The sequence below is a fragment of the Rhamphochromis sp. 'chilingali' genome (genome assembly GCF_963969265.1).
Source record: "Rhamphochromis sp. 'chilingali' genome assembly, chromosome: 5".
NCBI lineage: Eukaryota > Metazoa > Chordata > Actinopteri > Cichliformes > Cichlidae > Rhamphochromis > Rhamphochromis sp. 'chilingali'.
The window spans coordinates 22,139,449-22,165,811 of record NC_137932.1 but is presented as its reverse complement, the minus strand read 5'-3'; the positions used below and the strand labels follow the sequence as shown (position 1 = coordinate 22,165,811).

Genomic DNA, 26,363 nt, shown 5'->3' with positions numbered 1-26,363 from the left:
ACACCCTCTGAACTGTTGACTCTGTAAGACTGTTTGTACTTCCTGTCATCAGTGAGATGTCACTTCCTCATCACAGCTTTAGGGATCCAGTTGTTATTTTTGCTGATGATAATGTTTCATAGGTTGAGTATGTCAGCTTTTCATGTGTCTGAAATTCATGATTTTTATAAACATAATTTATTGTAATGAGAAATCACATTCAGCAGGTGCACTTTGTGTCTATTCCCACAGAGCATTTGTGACAGACTGACAGTGATTTAAATACTGATTGTTAGGATGAATTGAAGATGATTAACTGATAAACAGAATCCAGTCAAGCTATTTGGTGATTGGACTCTGATGGCCTTCACGGCTGATTGGATTCCAGCTGATGAAAGAATTTAGGCAGGACCCCCCACAGTCCAGACATGGTGGTGGTTAAGATGGAGAATTGGATGGAGCGCTGAGTAACATGTCTGGAAGGGAGATTGAAAGATGAGCAGGGAGATTTAAAGTACATGAAGTGGAGGCTGATTGTCTTGAAGAAGGCCGGGAGAAAGACGATTGGACTTGACCAGTGATGTCAGCAATCAGCTGGACAGTGTTCGAAAGTGGAAGTGATGAAAAGCTCTGGCCACTAAACACCCAGGAAGTAGACAGAAGTGTGATTATAAGTCTTCCTCATTGTACTCGTGAAGGCTGAACTTAAGCTTCATGTGTTTCACTCCCTGAAAATAAACAGACGACTGAGGAAGTTGAATGTGTGAAGTTTAAGATAAATGTTTCTATTAATGCAGCTTCTCTTTCTTTAAAATGTAAGAAAATGAAAGCACATAACAAGGTTCTGTTGAAGGGTCAAACACCTCCGCCACCACAGTTGGACTTTTGATGTCTAATAGATCATTTGATTACACAGCTGCAGCTACAGAACATAAAGCAGGTCTGAGACGCTCCTCTTCCTCATTGTTGAACTGAAGACGTTTCTGAGAACTGAAAGTGTTTTGGTGAGAGTGTGGCTACAACAGCAGCAGAGCTCATGAGGTTTGACTTTATAATAACGGACAGTTAAACATCAGAAACACAAACTATTATCACAATTGTTGAACGCTGACAGTATGAAATCGGTTTAAGGGTTTAGAGAGTTTGTGTTCAGTCTTTCACAGTTGTGTGAGGAGAGCAGGAAGGAGGCAGGACAGACTCAAACTATCTGTTGGTGTTTTATTGATATATTTAAAACAGAAATTGTGACCAAGCAAGCAGAAGATGTGTACCAGGGTTGTGAAGCAAAGGTTTCTGCAAAGGACACATCTGTGCATCCTTGATTGTAACTCCTGCAGCAAGTCTCCTCTCCTCTCTTTCCTCTGAGTTAAAACATCCTTTAACATGGTTTACTTGGTTTACTGAAAATGATTTGCAGCTCACGAGCAGGAGGACACAGGAGACCTGCACACCTCCAGGACACTGCGGAGTGCAGCTCGGATCTCAGCTGACCCTTCTCACCCTGGATACAGTCTGTTTGACCTGCTCCCCTCAGGCAGGAGGCTCCGGTCCATTCGCACCAGAACCTCTCGCCATAAGAACAGTTTCTTCCCCTCTGCTGTTGGACACATGAACAATAAACGTACGACTGTCCCCACCACTAACTCATGACCCTACGCTGTGTTCACTGCATGATTCCATGTTTTGGCACTGATCACCACCTGCACTCATGTATATATCTTTCTACGTAGCACTTTGAATTCTTATTCTCATGTATATATCTCATGTATATCTCATGCATGTATCTTTCTACGTAGCACTTTTAATTCTTATTCTTACTTTTATTTTTTTCATGTCTATTTAAGCGCAATTTATGACAGCATGTTTGCACTGAAGCACCGCAGCAATTTCCTAATGTTGTAAACCTGCTCAACATTTGGCAATAAAACCCATTCTGATTCTGATTCTGAGATGAGGAGGCACAAAACTGAAAATTGAGACAAGTCTTGGGAGTGGTGTCATTAAAGCTGCTGGTAGAGTGCTCAAGGCCTGCGCCGACCAGCTGGCTCCTGTGTTCACCAGACTATTCAACCTCTCCCTGACACATGCCACTGTCCCTCACTGCCTGAAATTGTCAACAATAGTCCCAGTCCCCAAGTCCACCACCATCAGTAGCCTCAGTGACTACAGACCCATCGCACTGACTCCAGTGGTTGCAAAGTGCTTTGAGAAGCTGGTCCTAAAACACATAAAGGACTGCCTCCCACCCAGCTTCGACCCCCACCAGTTTGCCTACAAGGCAAATAGGTCCACAGAGGATGCAATTTCCACTGCTCTCCACTCCGCTCTGCATCACCTGGAGAATCCTGGGACATCAGTAAGGATGCTCTTCATTGATTTCAGCTCAATACTATCATCCAAGACATTCTTATAGACAAGCTGGTAAACTTGGACTCCCCCCCTCCACATGTGCATGGATCAAAAACTTCCTCACAGACCGTTCACAGTCAGTCAAGGTTGGCACCCAGCAATCATCCACCCTGTCACTCAGCACTGGCTCACCACAGGGATGTGTGCTGAGTCCATTATTATACCCCATCTACACCAGCGACTGCACCCCTACGCACCCCTGCAACATCATCATCAAATTTGCAGACGACACCACTCCGCAGGCCATGGTTACGGTTGCCAACATTTTTCTTTTAAAAGCTAACAATAACTTAGCGTTCTCGCTACTCACTATGCTGTTAAACAGCTATATGTTAGCAATGACAACATTTAACAATGCTAGCCGTGCTGATTAGCCTTAGGATTGCTTGAGGTTGTTTCCAGCTCTAGTGGTCATAAGCGAACTTAGTTCTGTGCCAGCTTTTAGCACGAAAATCAATCTTGTAAAGCTCACTATTAAACTTACAAAGCCTTAGAGCAGTGCTTCCCAAACTTTTTCCAGCCACGTACCCCTTGAGACATGTCACCCTCAGCCGCATACCCCCTACTACGAACGACTCTTAATTAGTGTCTATAAATACATTGCAATATCGCATGCATAAAGATAAATACTGCACAGTCGATTATTTCTCACCACCAAATGAATTTATCAATATTTTTTAGTAATGACAGAGTTTTAATAACAAACTTTACTACTTAATACTAGCAGTGTATCAAAGGATTTATTAGAATTCACTTTTTTGTCGAGAGCATAAAGGCCATGAACTTTCATTAAACAGAACTTTATTTAATGTGATGGATGTGCTTGAGCAGAGGCACACAGCTCTTCAATGTTTGGCTCAATTTGGGAAAGGCTGAGTCTTAAATCGTTTTCCACACAAAGTCTTGCTCTGTATTTTGTTTTCATGTTTGTTAAAGCAGAAAATCCCTTTTCGCATAAGTATGTGGTGGCGAAAGGCATCAGAGTCTTGACAGCGCGCTTAGCCAGCGCGGGCTGTTCAGTGCGCAGCCCTATCCAGAAATCCGCCAGGTTCTTTTGAGTGTGTTCAACTTTTAGAGATCCATCTGTGGCGATTTCAATTAGGCTCTCCTGGTCAGACGGTGATAACGAAGTAGGCACGGCGGTGAACGGGTGACGTATCCAATCATTTGAGCCGTCCGTCTCTGGGAAGTATCGGCGTAACTGCACCGCCAGCTCCTCAAGGTGCACGTTACATTCGCGCTTTACACTTTTAGATAGTGTGAGATCATTAGAGCACAGAAAATCATGCAGCACAGGAAAGACTTCAGTGTTGTTTGTATCCAAGCAGTTCTTCCAAAGGTTTAACTTCTTTATCATGGCCTCAACTTTATCTTGAACATTGAATATAGTTGCAGAAACGCCTTGTAATCCGAGATTGAGCTCGTTCAGACGAGAAAATATATCACACAGATAAGCCAGGCAGGTAAGGTACTCTTCATCATGCAAATGTTCAGACAGCTCAAAGGGATGGTTACTGAAGAAAACTTTAAGTTCATCCCTCAACTCAAAGAAACGGGTCAGCACTTTCCCTCTAGATAGCCAGCGAACCTCTGTGTGGAGTAATAATGTCTCATGCTCGCTGCCCATCTCATTGCACAACGCAGCAAATAAGCGGGAGTTCAGCGGCCTGGCTTTCACAAAGTTAACCATTTTTACACTCGTGTCCAAAACATGTTTCAAACGGACAGGTATTCCCTTTGCAGCAAGAGCCTCTCGGTGGATGCTGCAGTGTACCCAGGAGGCATCTGGCGCGACTGCTTGCACACGCGAAACCACACCTCCGTGTCTCCCAGTCATGGCCCGTGCGCCATCAGTACAGATGCCAACACATCTGTCCCACACGAGTCCATGTGTGTTCATGAATGTGTCCAGCTTTTGAAAAATATCTGCGGCAGTTGTCCTTTGTTCCAGCGGTTTACAGAACAGCATGTCCTCCTTGATGGTTCCTTCATGAATGTAGCGCACATATACGAGAAGATGCGCCAGGCCAGCCACATCCGTGGACTCATCTAGCTGTATTGCATAACATTCACTGTGGCGTATGCGCAGAAGTAGCTGCTGTAAAACATTTTCTGACATTGCATTGATGCGCCGTAAGACAGTATTGTTTGATGATGGAATGGACTGTATCGTCTTTTTTGCCTTTTCCCCCAACATTGTCCCTACCATATCTAAAGCAGCAGGGAGAATGAGGTCCTCCACAATAGTGTGGGGTTTGTTGTTTTTAGCCACTCTGTAACTGACCATGTAAGATGCTTGTAGTCTGTTTTTATTCATAAGATCTGGCACCTGAATGCAGGTTTTACTTGTTGAAAGTGATTTTAGCTGTCGCTCAAAATATTCCCTTGGTTTATTTTTCAAATGGGGATGATTTGTCTCTAAATGTCTGCGCAAAAGTGAAGGTTTCATTGAGTTCTGAGACAATACTTTTGCACAAATAACACACTGTGGCCGGGGAAATCCACCAATATTTATACACGTAAACCCCAGCGAAATATAATTGTCATCATATTTGCGCTTCTTTGATGAGGTTGTGTTACAGTCCGTGCTGTCATGCTTTCTCCCACTTTGACGCTCCGCATCAGACACTTCATCACTTTCCACATGGCTGGCTCCAGCTATGCTAGCCACTTGGCTAGTAACCACAGATACATCCCTGCTAGCACTGCTAGCATCCAAATCTGACGAACACATTGTTGTTGAACAATCACCTGTGCGGTCACTGGAAAATGCATCTTCAGATATGAGCTTATTGGTTGTTGTGGCCGGTGTCTCTGTGGTAGGGCCTTTTTTTCTTGTTAACCACTTGTCCATTTTCGCGCTGCACTGAATGCTTGGAGGCAACTTCAACTGTTAGGTGTCAGTCATTTGGGCAAATCACGCCCATGTATTTTGTCAGAGCTATTTTTTTGCTGAACACCAGAGGGTGGTATATAGTCATGTATTTGACAGGCAAAAAAAACTGCATTAGCGCAAATTTCGGCTTTTAAAACTTTTGATCCCCACTCCAACCCCAACCCACGCGTACCCCCTACAGCCACTTGCGTACCCCCGAGGGTACGCGTACGGTAGTTTGGGAACTACTGCACTACAGTGTACGCTGTACACCTACTTACTGGTTTTGTCGCATCAGTCTGTGTCTCTGAGTTAACTTGTGTTTCTCCTACAGCTCCGGACCGCAAAAAATGCGCGTGCTCTTTGTGAGCTTGTTCCCGGGTCGTAACCAGCGCGTTCTGCCGTCGAGGGCGATCATTGGTTAAATGTGATCATGTGACTGATGCAAGCCAGATCCTTTTATTTAGCAAAACTGTGATTAATAGTTAAATATTATTGTTGAGGGGCACAGACAGGACTCCGCACGCACACACACATAAAAATAAATAAATAAAAAAAATTTAAAAGTTGCCTCAACAAAAGGGCACTTTGGGCACTCATCAGGAAAGGGGCGGGTGCTCAAGCCCTTCTAGCCCCCCCCCTCTGCACGTCCCTGTCAGTAGGACTGAAGTTCAGCAAACTCTTTTGTTGCCTTGGAGAAGTGTTTTGGTCATTGTCAGATACATAACTGTATACATTTTCCATGGTGCTAGCCTCAGGTGTGCCCAGACCTAACCCCACCCAAGCCCACAGTGTGGGTTTCATATGTGTCTTAAGGTAAATAAGATATGTGTAGAGTGTTTCTCAAAAAAACCCAAAAAAACTGCTACTTTAAATTACTTGCTTATTCAGATTTTCTGGCAGATTTTTATACTGTTTTATACCAGGTGTCTTTATGGCTCTTCACGAGATCTTTTGTCACTTATCCTCAAAGACAACCAGCCCAGCCAAATATGAAAATGTTTTCCATTTTCGCAATTGTCAGAATATTTTTCACTTTTTCAATTCTTTTTGCATGGAAGCCAAATGCGTTCCTCTTTAACTTCCATTTTACTAAGGTTCTGAATCAGTCGCCTTCTCTCAGACTCATATTTGTAATCAAATTTGTGCTATGTTTTCATCTACTGCACAGTAATCCACTTCATTATTATAAATAGTGCACAGCAAACAATACCATGGTATGCCTGTACTCTTGGGCTGTGTGAGTCAGGCAAACCCATACTTATCCCTCTTTAAGGCTTCTGTGGTGGGAGGTTTGCCTGCTGCTTCCGGTTCCCTGACACTGCTGCTCTTGGCTATGCAAACTCCACCATGGCCTCCTCCTTCTGGGGTGGACGCACATCATCCTGATGTGTGGCCTCAGGTCTGGGGTTTCCTCAGTCATTCTCTGCCCACCTGGGGCTCTTATAGGCGAGCATTGTTGCAGTTTCCCACCCACCTAAACACACAGCAAAATGACATGTTTGCTTGTGTACCTTTCTCTGTTTTGTCTTTCAGGTTTGATATTTTGTATTTTGTTACAGATGCAGCACTTGGAGACACAGCAAGTGCTGATGTTTGCTTCATCATCGACGTTTCCCTATCTAACTATCCCCCTTTTGTTTCCCTTCAGGGTTTCCCCCTAACCCTTCTGTCCCTTATTTTTTCTATTCCTTCATTTTCTTTTCCCATCTTTTGCCAACCTGGTCTTCACTCCCTGTCCACTTTAGCATAATACCCACAAGGATAATTATATGAATAATATAAGAAAGTAAAAGAAATAAAGGAAAAAATAACACTAGGCGCCTACACAGGGTCTACAGTGCTGCTTTTGGAAAAGGAAATATGTGTGGCATAAAAAAGCATTGTTCTACAAAAAAGAGTGTTGGACACGTGCATAATATTGTGTCTAAACTATCTTAATTCTTTTTCTTTAAAAAAAAAACAACTTTTGTATTTAACTTACTTTCTTATTTCTCTCCAATCCTGTCAGCAAGAACTGCAAATGTAACATCCATTGTTATGAAACTCGGAGATGACGTCACTCTGCTTTGTCTGAATGCGATGGATAACCAGAATACCTGTAACAATACAATGTGGGCCTTTGCTTCAAGAAACAAACCAACAGCAGAGCTGTTCAGGTTTGGGGAAATTGGTGAATATGCCAAATCTAAATCAGACAGACTGACTGTTGCTGTAAACTGTTCTCTGGTTATAAAGAAGCTCACAGCTGAGGATGTTGGTCTTTATTTTTGTCAGCAATACAAGTTGGGGGAAAAACAAGCGCAACACTCTCTACTTCATCAGTTGGTGGTTGATCTCTCTCTTATTACTTGTGAGTATTTACACTTAAAAAAAATATTGTCTGCTCAAACTGAAACTTCAGGCATAAAGATTCCAGCAATGTGGTTGTTTAATTTCTTTCTCTCACATTATCTCCATCTTCACCAGTGAATGAACATAAAGACAATAGTAAGGCAATTTTAAACTGCTCTGTGCTGCCATATGAAGAGTGTCATCACACAGTGAAGTGGCTGATTGACGGTCAAGATGTGGACAAAGATAACAAAGAAGTATTGACCATGCAGACTGACTGCTCCACCACTGTGTCTTTTCCAAAATCCCATGAATTATACTCATTAAAATATAACTCAGTGAAATGTGAAGTGACTGATACTGGCACAGGAGAAGTGCAGCAGTTTACCTTCATCAGCAATCAGCGCTCTGGCCAAGACACAGGTGAGCTCATAATCATTTACTGGATGGATTTCAAGTTTTTGAAGTCCAAAGACATGCAGCTTGTGGGGATAGGTTAATTGGATAATCCAAATTGCCACTAGGTGTGAATGTGTGAATGAAAGTGAGTGCGAATGGTTGTCTGTCCCTGTGTGTTGGCCCTGCGACAGACTGGCGACCTGTCCAGGGTGTACCCTGCCTCTCGCCCTATGACAGCTGGGATAGGCTCCAGCACCCCCCGCGACCCTGAAAAGGATAAGCAGAAGCGAATGGATGGATGGATTATTTTAAGACATATTTTAAGACATTTGCACTAAACAGGAAACTGCAACCAAAATCTTTTTTTTAATCCTTTTTACAGATTTTTCTGTTTCTTTGAGGCCCATTGTTGTCTCTGTGGGTTTAGCAACACTTTTAATAACTGCTGTAACAGTCAAAATATGGATAGAAGTTAAAGGTAAATTTAAAAATGATAAGTTTGAATAAATTTTCATTTTTATTTTAAACTGGAATTGACTTCCTTCTCTCATTTTAGGGAACAAAACACTGATGGATAAAACCACAGTAAGTACAACTAAACTCAACAACTTGAACTAGAAATTACAAGTTAACAAAAAAAGGCTGCTCAGTGGTAGCGGAAAAGTAAAAAGCTAGACACAACATAAGGAGAACAAAATTGAGTGAAAATGGTATTCAACAGGAGAAAAGGACAAAGGAAACTTACAACGTCCACATGATAGGAAGAGGAATAAAGAAAGGTAGAAAAAGGCACAAAAAGGCACGTGATAAATTAGCCTTCAAAATAAAACAGGAAGTAACTGACTAACTGAAGAAACAATAGATACCAAACAAACAGTAAAGCACAGATTGGCGGAAAACACTGAGAAAAGTACCAAATATTCAAAAACACAAAAGAAGAGAAAAGATTTATAATGGAAACTAAAGATAATTACAACAATGTATTTATCATTATTACATAATTTATGATCTGATGCATCTTATTTTGGTTTTGGTTTGTTTGGGGTTTTTTTTTCTACAGGTACATTTTGATAACAAAGAAGATCATGTTACAATAAAGTCTGAAAATATTGGAGACTCTGCTACTTCCATCTGACTGCAATGATCATCATCAAAATCAATTCCAGTTGCTGTTCAGTCATCGGTATCAACTTTTATAATTGGTTAAATGTTAGATATAAAACAGATGCTAAAGTAATTTTACTAAAAATGATTGGTTCTTTGTTTTACTTCAGTCTAGACGTGTATTTAAATTTTCATTTCATTTTTTATAAAAGGATGTTGGTTTTGATAAATGACAGAATCTGCATCAATACTGTTGCTCGTGATATAGTAATCATAAATTAAAATGTATTTCTATTCAGTTTTGGTGTAATTTTCTTCTAATTAATAGACCCCCGGAGAGCAGTCATTTTGGTTTTCTACCTTAGACCCCTGCGGAGTCATCATTTTGCGTTTCTACCTTTAAAAGCCGGAGAGCAGTCAGTCAAATGCTGGAGTCGTTCATATGTATATTAGGTCGTTACCTAGGAATTCTGGAGGGAGGGGAGTGGGGGTGAGTGATTGAGGGGGTTTGGGAGTGGAGTGTTTCAGTTTGCCATCTTAGGGAGAAATCAACACATGTCCTTTGTATGTCCTTTGTTGCTGACATTTATTGATGAAAACAGTACAAAAAACCAACCATTTGTACACATATTTACAAATAATGATAAAAAGTGAGTGAGTACATTTCAACATTTTCAGCAATCACTCACAATCCTGGCACTGCCACGGTATCTGTCGTCTGCATTTACCACATGTGTACCTGTAGCAGTGAACACATCGCACAGTGGCCTGATTTTTTTTGCATCTGTGTACTTGGATTTTAGGTCGCAAGCCACCCAAAACTTGCTCCATGCACCACTCAGCAGGCCATTTGTAAATATGTGTACAAATGGTTGGTTTTTTGTACTGTTTTTATCAATAAATGTCAGCAACAAAGGACATACAAAGGACATGTGTTGATTTCTCCCTAAGATGGCAAACTGAAACACTCCAAGTTGGTGACTTTTGGAGATTTGTTTCCCTGGATGATTGAGAATGCATCAAGATGAAACACAAAAGGAAGCTCACCGCTTTTGTTGCTGCCATAAATGCCATTAGTTCAGGGAGGTCCATGAACCAATGAACATGCTCCATGCACCACTCAGCAGGCCATTTGTAAATATGTGTACAAATGGTTGGTTTTTTGTACTGTTTTTATCAATAAATGTCAGCAACAAAGGACATACAAAGGACATGTGTTGATTTCTCCCTAAGATGGCAAACTGAAACACTGAAACACTCCACTCCCCCACCCCCTCAATCACTCACCCCCACTCCCCTCCCTCCAGAATTCCTAGGTAACGACCTAATATACATATGAATGACTAGCCAATTTAGCTTCCACTTCCACCATTTGACTGCTCTCGGGTTTTATAGGTAGAAAGGTAGAAGCCTGGGGATGCTAGTGTTAATGACCAGTCTCTCCAGGCATTTGGCGGGAATGGGGGTGAGTGCCACAGGTCTGAAATCGTTCAGACATGTGACATTTGACTGTTTTGGGATGGGAACGATGGTTGCTGCTTTGAAACAGGATGGTACCAGTGAACAGGACAACGAGGTGTTATATATAGAGGTGAAGACGTCCGCCAGGTCTTTTAGCACCCGGCCCAGCACTCCATCCGGCCCGGCCGCCTTCCTGGTGTTAATGCTCCGGAACACACGCCTCAGCTCATGAGTGCTCAGGACCGGAGCAGGGTCGGTTGAGGGGAGAGGGGACAGGACAGGGTCGGTGTTCTCCCTGTCAAAACGGGCATAAAAGAGATTTAGATCCTCAGCCAGAGTAGAACTGTCGGCTGAGGGTGATGGTGTTCTTCTTTTGTAGTCCGTGATAGCCCTGATGCCCTCCCAGACCTGCCTTGGGTTTGTGTTGTTCTCAAACCTGGCCTCGATACGCCTCCTGTGCTGCTGCTTGGCAGTCTTGATGCCTCTTCTCAGGTTGGCCCTGGCAGCACTGTATGCCTCCTGGTCCCCGGATTTGAAAGCGTTGTTCCTTGTTCGAATAAGTTGTTGAACTCCGTGTGTCATCCAGGGTGGATTATTAGGGAACACACGGAATCGTTTCCAAGTTGTTACATTGTCCACACAGAAACAGATGTAGTCCAAGACAGTGGAGGTGTAACTGTCCAATGCGACACGATTGTCAGTGTCCTGCACCTTGAATACATCCCAGTCTGTGCAGTGGAAACAGTCCTGAAGCATCGGAATAGCATCCTGCGGCCATGTTCTCACGGTTTTGGTTGTAATCCCAGTGCTCTTGATCTTTTGTGTGTATATTGGGTGTAGCAGAAGGGAGAGATGGTCTGACCCAGGTGGGGATAAGCCTGGGCTCTGTACGCATTCGCCATGTTGGTGTACACCTGGTCCAACGTTCTATCTCCTCTGGTAGCACACTTCACATTACGGTGGAAATTGTGAAGTACAGATTTCAGGTCCGCGTGGTTAAAATCCCCAGCCGCAATAAAGACACTGTCCGGGTGTGCTACCAGGCTGTTATTGATGCTGCTGCTCAATTGTGCTAACGCTAGCTTAGCATTAGCATCTGGTGGAATGTAAACAGCGCAGATGTAAACGGCAGAAAATTCCCGAGGGAGATAGAATGGACGGCACTTTAACACCAACAGTTCTACCTCCGTACTGCACAGTTTTTCCGTTACCGTGACGTTCGTGCACCAAAGGTTGTTAATATAGATGCACAGCCCCCCGCCAGTCTTCTTACCCGAGTCCGCAGACCTGTCGGCTCGATAGGCGGTGCGGCCTGCTAGATTGATAGCCGCATCGGGAATGGCGCTGTCCAGCCAGGTTTCAGTGAAAATCATGCACGAACAGTTATTAAAAGTCCGTCGAGTGGCGATCTGCAGTCGTATTTCATCCAGTTTGTAACGGATTGAACGGGCGTTGGAGAGGAATATGATCGGGAGTGGTGGTTTAAACGGACTAGTCTTTAGCCGTGCCCACAGGCCTCCCCGCTTGCCTCTCTTCTGCCTCCGCTCGCAACGTCTCCTCCTGCGGCTTGCTGTTGCGGGTAGCCCCGGGGGTTGCTTAACGATCTCCGGGGGGATGAGATACTCGGATGTTAGTTGAAGATCTCCACGGCTTAGTTGTAGTAGATCATCTCTGTTGTATTGAAGTAACCCCAGACTGTGTGAAATAATACACAGTACCACCAAAAGTGCAAAAGTGTAGGAGCTCCGGGCCGCTGCGTCTGCGCGCCGCCATCTTGGTTGCTGCTGAACCTTTGAACCTGGTTGAGCAGTTGGAGCCTCGGTGCTATTTGGTGTTTGGTGCTTCGGCTGTTAAAGTGCATCTTATCTTAATTTTTTGGATTCTTTCCTACAGTTTTAATACTTCTTAATGGTTTTCAGATCCTGGTAATCCGAGCTGCAAAGCAGAAGGGCATCCAGGTCACATGCGAGGTCGCCCCTCACCACCTCTTCCTATGTGAGGACAATGTGGCGCAGATCGGCGACGGTCGAGCGCAGGTTCGACCCATGCTGGGAACACGCGAGGACATGGAGACACTCTGGGAAAATCTGGACATTATCAACTGCTTTGCTACAGACCACGGTCAGAGAGCATTCATTTTCTGTCACCAATCATGCAGACAGACTTGTCTTCGACCTTCCTGAACTGTACGGTTTTTGTTTTGTTTTGCTAGCTCCTCACTCTGTAGACGAGAAGAACAGTGAGCGTCCTCCTCCTGGTTACCCCGGTCTGGAAACAATGCTGCCTCTGCTGCTCACCGCCGTCAGTGATGGACGTCTGACTCTGGATGATATTACCAGACGTCTTTATGACAATCCACGCAGGATCTTCAACCTGCCCGTTCAGGAAAACACCTACGTGGAGGTAAACAGACAAACACAATTAAAGGGAATTCATTTTAAGGAGACATTATTTTGATGCAGTAATTAGCAGCCTATCCGTACTCTGATGAAATATGTTCCTAATTATTTATCAATTACGTGTCTTTCAGGTGGACCTGGAGCAGGAGTGGGTTATTCCTCAGGCCATGCAGTTCACTAAGTCTAAGTGGACTCCTTTCGAAGGTATGAAGGTGAAAGGTAAAGTCCGCCGCGTGGTCCTGCGAGGAGAGGTGGCCTACATCGACGGCCAGGTCAGCATTCGTGCGTTTTGCTTTTGAACAAGAAAACAAAGAGAATAAATGTAGTTGATCTAATAAAGTACGTGTCCTGTCTCCTTCAGGTGCTCGTGCCTCCAGGTTACGGTGAGGATGTGAAGACTTGGCCCACTTCTTCCACCCATCCTCCAGAACCTGTCAAAGAAACTCCAATGGTAATAAAAGTGAATGCGGTAATAATGCAGCTGCCTTTCATGCTTTCTGTTGTAAGATAAAGACTCTACAATAATATTACATCACATTGGTGTTTTGGCCACCACCATGATTATTTTTGGAGCCAAAATTGACCAGATTTAAGAAGAGAGTGAAGTTATCTGCCAACACTAACACACTTCTTTAGCAGCCATAGCCATGAAGAACGTGCACACAGCAGCAGATATCGGCTAGTTGATGCTAAGTAAACGTAACTGAAAGAAAACACTAGAATTTCATTCAACAAATTGAATAAAAGAACTTCTTAGATGTAATTAGTTTAAAATGCTGTAAAAGACACAGCAAGCAAAATCGAGAGGTTCAGATCAGTGATTAAAGTTGGTGTTTCTTCCATGCCTGAAATGTCTGGTAGGAGGCAAACAGCAGGTATCAACTTGTTCCTTTTGAAATGTGGAGGAATAGCAGCTCCTCACTTTATTTCTAAGAAAGAGGTCTTAGACGCCACCGTTTGGAGGAAGCTCTTTTCCGGTGCTTATATCCCCGGTCTTCTTTCTTATGAGCGTAGATGACATCTAAAAAGTTCACAGAATTTGAACGTACAGCTAACAGAGTTTAATTACAAACAAAAACATTTAAAGCCTGTACTTAGAACTGTTTTGAGTGTTTCTTGAACTCCTCTATGTGGGGATTACTTCATGTGTTTTGTTTACATTAATTCTGCTCCATCAGACTCCTGAGCGTCGGCGTCCAACTCCACCCCGGGATGGAGTGCGGACTCGAGCTGCGAGCCCACGACGCATTGGTGGAGAAAGCCGCTACCTGCTGCCGTCCCGCATCCACCGTGCCTCTGATCCCGGCCTGCCACCAGGTATTACAGCTCCCAGAATGCTTTGGAACAGCAGATTTTTGTTTTACCTCGAGGGTTTCTCCCAATGTTTCTATCAGAGTTTCTACCAGTGTATTATCAGCCTGCCTGGCTGTGGTGGGGCGTGGTCTGCGGTGCCGTGCAGGGAGGGCGGACGTACCTGCACGGCATCCTTAATCACGCCCGCCTAGTTAAAAACACGGGGACTCAGGGGTTTGGGTGTGTAGTGGTGAGATGTAAATAAAGATGGCGCCGAATGATACTCCGTGGTCCCGCCGTGCCTTATTCTCGCCACACTGGCCTTAACAGGGGATTTTTAAAGCCTTCTTTAGGCAAAAGGTATCAATAAGTTGAAAGAGGGGTTAAAAAATGAAGCAGATGTTATCATATCATTTCACATGTTCAGCTGGTATGTCCATTAATCAAGTATGTCAAAACTGTTCATTGCCGTATAAAAACAAGTTTAATTAAAGTTGTTTGATGTTCTCCTGCTGATTCTCAGTGAAACACCTTTGCTGTGTTCCAGTCATTGATACACTGCGACTCTTATCCCCACAGAGATGGTCATGCTCCCACCAGCCGCTGCTGTTGACGGGTACAGCCATCCTCCCCCACTGTCCAGGCTGCTGTCCCCACAGTCTGGGTCAGGACAGGTGCCTCCTGGTCAGGTGTCACACCTGCAGATGTCTCCTCTGCTTCACCCACTGGTGGGACAGCACATCTTGTCTGTCAGACAGTTCAGCAAGGAGCAGGTACGCCGAAGAAGATGAAACACACTCTGGGAATGCTGACAGGTTTGAAACAAGATCTCGGGTCTGAACAAAAGCTTATTTTTGTGTCCTTCGTTTGTTTCAGATCTCACACCTGTTCAATGTTGCTCACACTTTACGTTTGATGGTTCAGAAGGAACGAAGCCTGGAAATACTCAAGGTATCTCCTAAACGTGCCTCATGTTACTGCACTATTCACTAATTTCAGTTATGTGCTGTTACAATGGTGGATGTTCGTATCAAACATGACCAAAGTTATAGAATGATGAGGTACCTTAAAGTAATCCCTCATTCCTCATGCCTTCCTGTTCAGGGTAAAGTAATGGCCTCCATATTCTATGAGGTCAGCACTCGCACCAGCAGTTCCTTCGCAGCGGCCATGCAGCGTTTGGGCGGCTCCGTCGTCCATTCCAGCGAGGCCACTTCCTCCTCGCTGAAGGGAGAATCGCTGGCGGACTCTGTCCAGATCATGAGTGGCTACGCTGACGTCCTCGTGCTGCGTCACCCAACACCTGGAGCAGTAGAGGTGGATTTTAGATGGATACTTTTTTTTATTAAAAGTTTTCTTTACGTAAAAGAAAATAAACACTAATTGGTCATAAAAGTAACTGCAGCAGCACCCTGTTGTGTGTTTTTTGATTCTTGTTTAGTTTGAAGATGAGTTTTTAATATCTTACGCACGTGACTCCTCCTTCGTATTGTTTGCTGATGATACCACTCTGTACTGCTCAGCTAAAAACTTAGAACAGCTTCTGACTACAGCGGAAAAGGAGTTAAATATATTAAAAAACTGGTTTGATGTAAATAAGTTATCATTAAATATAAAGAAAACAAAATTGATTATTTTTGGCACTAGACAAATGAAAAATGTATCTAAAATAAGGGTTAATGGAATTGAAATTGAAAGAGTGTACGAAAATAAATTTCTTGGAGTGATAATTGATGATAAGCTGAGTTGGAAGTCTCATATAAACCACGTGAAAACAAAAATGTCAAAAACCATTGCTATTCTCTATAAAACAAAGCATGTCCTGAACAAAAAATCATTATACACACTTTATTGTACTCTGTTGCTTCCATATATGACTTACTGTCTGGAGATATGGGGTAATGCATATAAAACGAACACTCTTCATATTTTCAAGTTACAAAAAAGAGCTATAAGAATTATAAACCAATCAAACTATATAGAACCAACTAACATTTTGTTTATTAATCTGAATACCCTGAAATTTTATGATTTAGTTGAATATAAAATGGCACAGATAATGTATAAAGCACAAAATAACTTGCTTTGCCCCAGTACTCAGAAGCTGTTCAAAGTCAGAGAGAGTCAATATGACTTAAGGGGAACAGATTTCTTTAAAAAAAACAAGATAAGGACAAATATAAAGCAGAGATGTGTTTCTGTTAGAGGAGTTAACCTGTGGAATAGTTATGACAGTGATTTAAAAAGGTGTAGTTCATTTTCCTTGTTTAAAAACATGTTTAAAAATAGAGTAATAGAAAAATATATAAATCAAGAATGAAAAGAGCAAAAAGGAGAAAAAAAAACAACCTCTTGATTCTTTTGCTTTGATGTAGTTACTTATCTAAGGTGGAAAGTTTTTTTTTCTTTGGTTTTTTTTTTTTGTTTGTTTGGTTTTTGTTTTGTTTTATTATTTTCTTCAAGCCCTGTGTACAGGAGCTGCATACAAAAAGATATTTTGTGAAAAGGGTTGGCGTAATAAGCAAATGCTTCAGCCAATACCTTTTGATTAGCCTTGTCTCATGCTTTCTTTCTTTATGGTAGATTTTTGTTCTGTTTTCACTGTTTTTTTTTTTTTGTTGTTTTTTTTTCACTGTTTTCACTGAGATTTGAATTTGAATGCTAATCAATAAAATCAAATCAATTCTCAGAGCGCGTCCCGTCAGTGCCGTAAGCCGCTGATCAATGCTGGCGACGGTGTCGGGGAGCATCCCACTCAGGCCCTGTTGGACGTCTTCACCATCAGAGAGGAGCTGGGAACGGTCAACGGCATGACGGTGAGCGACATGATTCCTTTTTAATTTAATCTTCAGCCAGAATAAAACTTTACATGAAAACATGTTAAAACTGTGGCGTCTGTCAGATAACGATGGTTGGAGATCTGAAACATGGCCGAACGGTTCATTCCCTCGCCAAACTGCTGACCCAGTACCGCATCACTCTGCGTTACGTGGCTCCCAAAAACCTCCACATGCCAGCAGAGATCGTCAGCTACGTGGCCTCAAAGGGCATCAAACAGGTGAGGACTAAACATGGTTACACAGCAAAGAGGAGTTTTCACAAATATGTACTAAAAACTGCTAATTTAAAAAACATGTTTGTTTGCAGGAGGAGTTTGACAGCATCGAGGAGGCTCTGCCTGACACCGACGTCCTCTACATGACGAGGATCCAGAAGGAGAGGTTTGCATCTGAGGAGGAGTACAAAGCCGTAAGTTTCATTTCACCGACGGGTTTTATTTTGTGACACAGATACTTGCATATACTCACAGCGCATCTGTAGTTAGGCCTGGTGCTTCCTGCCTCATGCTGGCCCGGTAATCGTTTTTGATATCGTTCAGTTGGTCTCATGGTGACATTTTCCCTAATCCACTATTCTGCACTGCAAACTCCACTGACTCCATCTGGTGAAGCTGGAGTTTGTCTGCATTTGGAGTTCATCTTTAGTGGAAAGCAGCTGATTTGTTCAGTTATTCGTCACAAAGTTCTTTCCAAATGAAATATTTCTAGAGGCAAAACTATTAAATAGAATTGTCTTAAGAAAACAAGAAGATATGCGAGAAAGAAGGCGTTCCCTCACCCCTCTACAGATGTAAGCGTGTGGGGAAATATGGAAGTGGAACCCTTTAGCTAAGCATTCATAGGTGCAGACAGAACCAATCAGCTCAGGTCTCATGTGAATGGATGATCCCGGAGTATTTTTGATCTTTAACTGTGACTCTGTTGTTTCTCTCAGTGTTTTGGTCAGTTCGTCCTCACTCCTCACATCATGACTGGAGCCAAACAGAAGATGGTGGTGATGCACCCGCTGCCCAGAGTCAATGAAATCAGGTGAGACGCGCTCAGTCAAATGTCTGACAACAATATCAGTTCCAGCTGTGTTGTTTAAATGTTGCTTGAGCCCTTAAATGGGCTGCAGAAATGTAACGTTTTGTGTACAATGTCTAATTTCAGTACGATTTCTTTTAACTAACTTAAATTTGAACTGAATTTTATTTTAACCCACCTTACATTATTTGCTATTGTGTTGATTAAGTGGACTAATGATCTGTTTCTCTTTATTTCTCTCAGTGTGGAGGTGGACACAGACCCGAGGGCGGCATATTTCCGTCAGGCGGAGAATGGCATGTACATCCGAATGGCCCTGCTGGCCACCGTACTGGGCCGATAACTCAGTGTGCTGCTTCTTTGTCAGTAGTAATATACCTATAGCTTTTTTGCCCCCCCCCCCTTTTGTTTCCCCCCTCCCCTATCCCCCTCCGCGTCCATGTGCGTGTGCACATGCGCGAGAACGGACTTTTTGCACATGCATGTGGGTCCAGGGGTCATATGAGTTCACATGTGTTTAATAGCGTATTATTTAATGAAACCATTATGTGTTTTAATTAAACTCTTTTTAAAGGATTGTATAGGTCTCAGAGTTCTGTTATTTAGACATAGATGATGTAATTTAACTACTTTAGGGGTATTTTAACTAGTTAGGAGCATTTTGCTTTTTTTAGTGCTATTTAGGAGCAAATAGTTTTCAAACAGAGGGCCGCAAATAACAGGTATCCCTTTAGAAATAAACAGTGATACTTCTAAAAACCGTGTATTCCCACACAGCATTTAATTTAGCTAGTTTAGGAAGATTTCACTTTTCTAATAGTTTCACAGGTTAATAGTTTTTAAATAGAGCACCACAAACAACATGTATTCTTTTAGAAATAAACTGTGATACTTCTAAAAAACATATTCACACCTAGCCACACTCTGTAACAGTTAGACAGAGGGTGTTGCAGCTAGGCTCCCAACAGTCTGCAAAAGAAGTCATGAAGCAACAAAATAGGCTCCCTTATCAAGAGCATCCCAGCCCAAAGGTGTTTCTTCACAAATGGTTACTTCCATTATCTTATCATGTCAGAGGCCAACAGAAACCGTGTCCAACAGAGTCTCCAAAGGCTTTCCACCTTTCTTCTTTACATCGTGCTCTTTTATCTCTACATCTCAGAGATCAACTGAAAGTAGCTCCACCTATATAAAAACACCCCATCAGACACACAGTATTTTCCTCAGCACTTCACAACTGCCGCAAGGTATATCGTTTTAACTTGAGTCTCGTTTTAACTTGCGTTGGAGCCGACTTTGCTACCCGCACAGAGCGTTTCTGACAGTCAGGCGCTGCTTATACAATAGAGAAAAGCAACAATGCAGAGTGTTTCTCTGCTCCAAGAAATCAAAGGGCCTTTCACAAGGTAAGCATGTCTGTTATACCCAGGGCATAAATGTCTGTATGTCAGTGCTGATTATTCAAACCCTGTTTAAAATGTGACACATATGTTGTCCGAAAACATTTCCTCTAAATTTGCAAAGTTACTGATTTAAAAAATATATATTTTCTAATTTTTAGTTGCATGTCAAACATATGATAGACTCTAGAGTATATTTATATAGCTAAATTCACAATGGTATAACCGTGCTAAATAAAAGAGGCCCAAGCACCAATGCACTCTAATCCACTCAGCTAAACTGTATGTTGATAAGTACATGAAGCGTACCTCTACCTCTACAGCTGAAAACAGTTTGTATCCGCACTCTGAGGGTCTGCTGAATTGTTTTTAATACGGCACTTTTTGACGAACAGATGATGAAATCCTCTTTATTGGAGAAACTGTCCCTAAGCTATTGTTGCTCATACTTACTGAGGTCCCTAGCTACTTCCTTACTATGTCAGTAAACTTTTTTGAAAAGGAAGCTGTTGTAGATTTAAAGAAACATCTTAATTGAAGCAAAAGCAAAAAAAAACTGGAATGAATTTTATGTGACTGTTCATATTAAAGCCAACAACAAGTGAAAATCCAAAAACAGCTCCAAACCTTTGTATTAATGATATCCCCCCTCTCTGTGTGTGTGTGTGTGTGTGTGTGTGTGTGTGTGTGTGTGTGTGTGTGTGTGTGTGTGTGTGTGTGTGTGTGTGTGTGTGTGTGTGTGTGTGTGTGGCTCATACAATGGTATAAATGTATTCTTTGCGATACTTTATAAATATGAAGCTAAAGATTTTGAGTTCGTGCACATTGTGAAGCAAGAATCTAAATATTTGTGTCACAATGATTTCTATAAAAGCATGTTGTTTATGGGGATAATGCAACAAATCTTTTGTGCGTCCTATCAATGATAATTGAAGAGGAACCCTGGCTCAGGACATATTCATGACAAGTGACAGCGCAGACAACTACTAATGAGAGAACATGTTTTATCATCATAAACACGGTGATATGAAGAATCGTTAAAGTGTCACTTCAGTAATGTTGACTCATGTTTTTAATAATGACTTTAAAACACTAAACTCTAATTTCTGTGGTTTGTTTTAAGTTTACAGAATATAACATGTGGTAAGACGACGAGTTTTACTTCTCACTGTCCGTGTTATGTGTATCTGTCACGGTTCTGGGTCGGTTCGACCCAGCATTCTGTGTTTATTGTTATTATAATCATTTGAATTCTATGTTTCTGTTTATTCATGTTTAAGGATTTGTTCTTGGGTTGTGTCTCACGTTAGTTTAGTTCAGGTTCCATGTGTCATTTTCTGTCTGTCTCTTTATGTCGAGTCTGCGTCTTAGTGTGATGGTTTCTTGTTCCTGTTTTATTGTGAAGGTCTGCGTCTCATGTGAGTGTGTTCAGTTTTACCTCTGTCTCGTCTTGTTGATTATTCCCAGCTGTGTCCACCACCTGTGTGTAATTCCCCTGTGTTTCTCTGTGTATTTAAGTCGTGTCCTCTGTCATTGTAGTTGCTGGTCTGTCTGTGTATCCACCATGTCTCTCCCGTGTGGTCTCCCTGCTGTCCATCGTCATTCTCCTCTGCTCGTTCTCATTCTTGTCCAGGTTTGTGCTCTGTAGTTTAGTTCGTGCTCCATTTGCTGTTTGTCTATATTTATTTCATATTTAATAAACCACCCTCACCCCTTTACAAGTGCCTGCTTTTGGATCCTCCTTTATTTTCCACATGGCTCATCTCTCTCGCCGTGACAGTATCTATTTATCATGTATGCTACTTTGCTCTGTGGACTGTAAAATGTTTCATTGTGTTCATGAAATAAACCAGACTTTCACTGTCTGCATCTTTTACGGTTTTTCTGCTTTTGTTCACTCCAAGTTTGACAAAACCTCCATGTATCCAGAGTTAACTCACTAACAATGTGGAGCAGTCACAGTGTATTTAGCTGCTTTTTCCCTGAACACAACCAACTGAGAGAAACGCCTGTAGTCCTCACTTTGGTCATTTGAACGCTGAAGGAGATTTGTTCAATAGACACCTTATACAAGTGTTTCCTGCACTACTATGTTCTATTTAAATCCAGATTCCTTTTATAGTTTGCAGTGAAATTTGTTAAACCATTGCTTAATGGGACAGAAGTACAAGTCACTCTTTACCAGAGATGGGCAGTAACGCGTTACTGTAATCTGATTACTTTTTTCAAGTAACGAGTAAAGGGATTACTATTGCAAAATCGGTAATTAGATTACCGTTACTTTCCCGTAGGAACGCTGCGTTACTAAAACCGTGATTTTTTTTTTTTTTTTTTTTTTTTTTTTTTTTTTTTTTTGCAAGAATGTCTCATGACAGTGACGTAAGCGAGTGCGCCGTTAGTGACAACAGCTGTGTGCAGATCAACAATGGATCACATATCGATTGTGGGAGAGTATGAGCGTGCAGCGTTTAAAGCGTGGAAGTACTGAACTTATTTTGAGTTTGATTCCATAAAAAGTGACAAAAACATTAGCGTCTGTTGTGCGTGGGAAGAAAACTTCTTTTTACAGCGAAAAAAACCCCTAAACTTCCAAGCAAGCACGAGTGCGCAACGACGTAATGGCAAATTCACAGAGAAACTCGCGGATTCTTCAACTGACCGCGGCACACCTGCACCAGGGTAAACCTCCGCCTACCCCCAGTCCTGCTTTACAGGTGAAAATCGAGCAACAAGACCGCTGAGTCTTTGACTTTATTTATTTTCTGCTGTCTTTTACTTGCATCTATTTGAAAGAGTGAGTGTAAACACAAAAAATATTTTATTTTATGTGCTGGAATGTGTAGAAAATAGGTTTAAATGTTAAACTAATTTATTCAAGTCAGAATGTTGCATATAATTAAATTTTTGCTTGATGCATAAAGTTAAAAGATTAAAACTGATAAAACAAGTTTAAAAAAAACAGACTTTTCCATTTGATTACATTTTGTATGATGGATTATGCAGAAAAAGTAGAATTGGGCTGAAACATCTATCGCTTTATCACCTATTCAGGTTGTAAATCGTGTTTTTAAAAAGTAACTAAGTAATTAATTACTTTTGAAAATAAGTAATCAGTAAAGTAACGGGATTACTTTTTGGGGGGAGTAATCAGTAATTAGTTACTGATTACCTTTTTCAAGTAACTTGACCAACACTGCTCTTTACTAACACATTTGTAGATGAGTTTAATGCTGAACAACACAGCTAGCAGTCTCACACACTCTTTAGGTTTTTCAAGTTATGTGTGTAAGGGTTTAGTCTATCAAACCTTACCCTTTTCTCCCCAGTATCACAACAGTATGACTCCCAAAGTACGGCTCAGTAAACAACCAATGATTCTAAAGCCAGAACAGAAATATACAGTTGGAAGATGAATGATTGCGTTTTTATGATGCGTAGTAAAACGACCCCCTCTTCTTCTTCTCTGTGTTGTTGTTCGTGTGTGTGTGTGCCTGCCTTAGAAGTCAAATAATACATTAGCCATACTTAAAAAAAAACATCTGAATTTCATTTAGAACTGAGATTGTAAGTTGTAAGCAGAAATCTTATGCACAGCCAGAAACATGTTTCCCCACTTTCACAATGCTGAGGTGACAAATCCACAACCCCCAACAAATGGTTTATTACACGCAGGTGTGAAGGGCAAGCTTTACTTACACAGCCTCACACACAGTAGATTTTTAAAGTTTTTGGGTACAGGGGTTTAGCCACAGATGCAACATCCACTTTTGATAAAGATCACTCCACCTGTTTATTTCTTAAGAAATTAAGCATCTTTATTAAGCTCTTATTTATACATGTCTACACATTAATAGACACCGTGTGCTCTGAGACATTATAGTCTTCTACTTCTGCTTCCATCGGTTTGCATTTTAAACTCCCAGCCTTTCAGGTTGTTATGAACGGCTTATATTTCTAACATTTTGTGATGTAAAAGTGAACCATGTTTTTTTTTTTTTTAATTTTCTGTTTGATGGAAGGACTTAAGACACGAGTTATTTAAACAATTCTAAATGACCGTGTGATGGCCATAGCACTTTATGTGGGCCAAAAGTGTTAAGGATAATGTTTATCAATGTAAAATTGCAAAGAACTTGTGAATAGAATATAATATTTTGTAAACAGTTACCTCAGAAGCTGTACTGGCAGTTCTATGTATGTAAGGTAAAACTATCCACAGTGCTACCACTTAAGTAACTAAACACATAAAGTCACCCTTACCAATAATCCACTGCTCCTTGAAAAAGTAGCACAAACAGACAACTGACTGAGCAATGATAAGTAGAGCTACCCGAGGCCGAGACTCAAGCAGAAGAAAATTAAAAGTTGTTGTTTTTGTGGCTCGAAAAATTAAAGAAAGTATGTTTAATAATTCAACAAGACCCGCACCTTCAACACATGTGCATTTAAATTTTGGAACAGGCTCAACATTGCTGCTGTTCAATAGTTTTTATTCGTTCGAAAAAGTCATTTTACGGCTTTAATGTTTCCAGCTGATAAGGAGAATGAGTGCATTTCAAATGTGCGTCCAAAGGCTTTAAACATCTGCTTTGTCTGTAACTCCAGTATCAAACTACAGAGTATTGTTTTTACTAAAATTCAACATTTGCAGATGAAAATTTGGCTGCTTTTTGTTTTTTTCACTGTAACACCCACCTCAACGCCGTTTTTAGGATATTATTGGTGATCCCACCTTTTTCATATTTATGCTTTTGGCACTGAGGGTATCTAATACGCATGTTGTCACTGTGTTTTTGTACTACCAGCTGTGAGGGCTCTGCTTTTGCTTTGAGCAGTCTGTTTTTATTTTGTCTCGTGAGTGTGTGTGTTTTTCAAACGAGATCCTCGTCAGTTTGATTTTGTTACCACAAACTTTGTGTGAAGTTCACAACAGAGGTAAAGAGATTTAAACACCCCAGTTTAAGGAGGCAGGCAGGGGTTGGACCACCTGCACAGGACAGGTGAAGCAGAGTGTCCGGGGAGATGTGCAACAGAAGCAGAGGGAACATTTTACAAGATGATAAATGGCAGATTTAGGCGATTAAGGATTTGTTGACAAGATTAAAAGACACGTCCGTCAGAGTTCAACAACATTACAGTTTGATTAAATAAAAAAGTTTTTAGACTACACAAGGGTCATTTTCTCCTCTGATCGTAAGCATATTAAACATGTCAAGAAAGAGAGTATAAAGAAAAATAGTAAATGTGTGTCTAATTAAACTCTTCCTGTGAACCTTATATCATCCTTTAATATGTTTGGTGTTACAAACTTGAAGCACAGAAAAGATCAGACATTAATCTAATCAGTTTTCAGCCTTCATTCATATTGAAAAGTTGAAATCTTCCCTGCTAGACCCAAGTGCAGCGTTTAACACCGTTGGCCATAACATTTTATTACAACTATTATTAAATGGAGAGTCCTCTTCACACACTGAGGTTAATTATGAAGCTCCACAGGCTTCTGTGCAAAGACCAGTTTTGTTTACATTATACGTGCTTTAGAAAGCATAGCATACATTTTCACCGCTATAGATATGATACCCACCATTATTGGTTAAACTGCCGGGATGTCTTAGACACATAATGAGCTTTAATTTTCTGCTTCTAAGTTCAGAAAGAACTGAGGTTATTGTAACGGGGCGTAAAAATCTTAGAAACACTGTGGCTAACAAGATCCTTACTCTGGACGGCATCGTCTTGAGCCGCCTGTTGTAGTGATTTGGTACATTATAAGTAAAATTGAAACATACAATCCCATGGCACAACATCAACATTTATTTATATACAAAAATAAAAATGCTTTTTCAGAAAAGAATTGTAACTTCACAATTCATCACCGATTACGTGGGTAGGGTTAGGGATATACAAGCTATAGGTATATTACTACTGACAAAGAAGCAGCACACTGAGTTATCGGCCCAGTACGGTGGCCAGCAGGGCCATTCGGATGTACATGCCATTCTCCGCCTGACGGAAATATGCCGCCCTCGGGTCTGTGTCCACCTCCACACTGAGAGAAATAAAGAGAAACAGATCATTAGTCCACTTAATCAACACAATAGCAAATAATGTAAGGTGGGTTAAAATAAAATTCAGTTCAAATTTAAGTTAGTTAAAAGAAATCGTACTGAAATTAGACATTGTACACAAAACGTTACATTTCTGCAGCCCATTTAAGGGCTCAAGCAACATTTAAACAACACAGCTGGAACTGATATTGTTGTCAGACATTTGACTGAGCGCGTCTCACCTGATTTCATTGACTCTGGGCAGCGGGTGCATCACCACCATCTTCTGTTTGGCTCCAGTCATGATGTGAGGAGTGAGGACGAACTGACCAAAACACTGAGAGAAACAACAGAGTCACAGTTAAAGATCAAAAATACTCCGGGATCATCCATTCACATGAGACCTGAGCTGATTGGTTCTGTCTGCACCTATGAATGCTTAGCTAAAGGGTTCCACTTCCATATTTCCCCACACGCTTACATCTGTAGAGGGGTGAGGGAACGCCTTCTTTCTCGCATATCTTCTTGTTTTCTTAAGACAATTCTATTTAATAGTTTTGCCTCTAGAAATATTTCATTTGGAAAGAACTTTGTGACGAATAACTGAACAAATCAGCTGCTTTCCACTAAAGATGAACTCCAAATGCAGGCAAACTCCAGCTTCACCAGATGGAGTCAGTGGAGTTTGCAGTACAGAATAGTGGATTAGGGAAAATGTCACCATGAGACCAACTGAACGATATCAAAAACGATTACCGGGCCAGCATGAGGCAGGAAGCACCAGGCCTAACTACAGA

The 26,363-nt window shown here is 41.5% G+C and overlaps 2 protein-coding genes across 2 annotated transcripts in view; one reads left to right on the top strand and one right to left on the bottom strand.

Moving 5' to 3' along the window:
• Positions 1-1,587: 1,587 nt before the first annotated feature.
• On the top strand, positions 1,588-18,516 carry LOC308397096 (multifunctional protein CAD-like; the record flags this gene model as incomplete). The annotated part of the gene is made up of 15 exons (XM_080882816.1): positions 1,588-1,600; positions 2,103-2,335; positions 12,481-12,682; positions 12,774-12,964; positions 13,092-13,232; positions 13,322-13,411; positions 14,139-14,277; positions 14,833-15,026; positions 15,130-15,204; positions 15,358-15,570; positions 16,944-17,069; positions 17,156-17,311; positions 17,401-17,502; positions 18,028-18,122; positions 18,363-18,516. 15 exons carry the CDS (start codon positions 1,588-1,590, stop codon positions 18,460-18,462), a joined length of 2,070 nt encoding a protein of 689 aa, XP_080738942.1. The 3' UTR covers positions 18,463-18,516.
• A 6,808-nt stretch (positions 18,517-25,324) lies between these two features.
• Positions 25,325-26,363, bottom strand: part of LOC308396442 (multifunctional protein CAD-like) — a 33,419-nt gene continuing 32,380 nt past the window's right edge. The window contains exons 43-44 of the mRNA XM_080881740.1: positions 25,809-25,903; positions 25,325-25,568 (exon numbers count right to left, since the gene is read on the bottom strand). Coding sequence (XP_080737866.1) covers positions 25,469-25,568; positions 25,809-25,903 — 195 coding nt within the window. The 3' untranslated portion in view covers positions 25,325-25,468. The remainder of the gene's footprint in view (positions 25,569-25,808; positions 25,904-26,363) is intronic.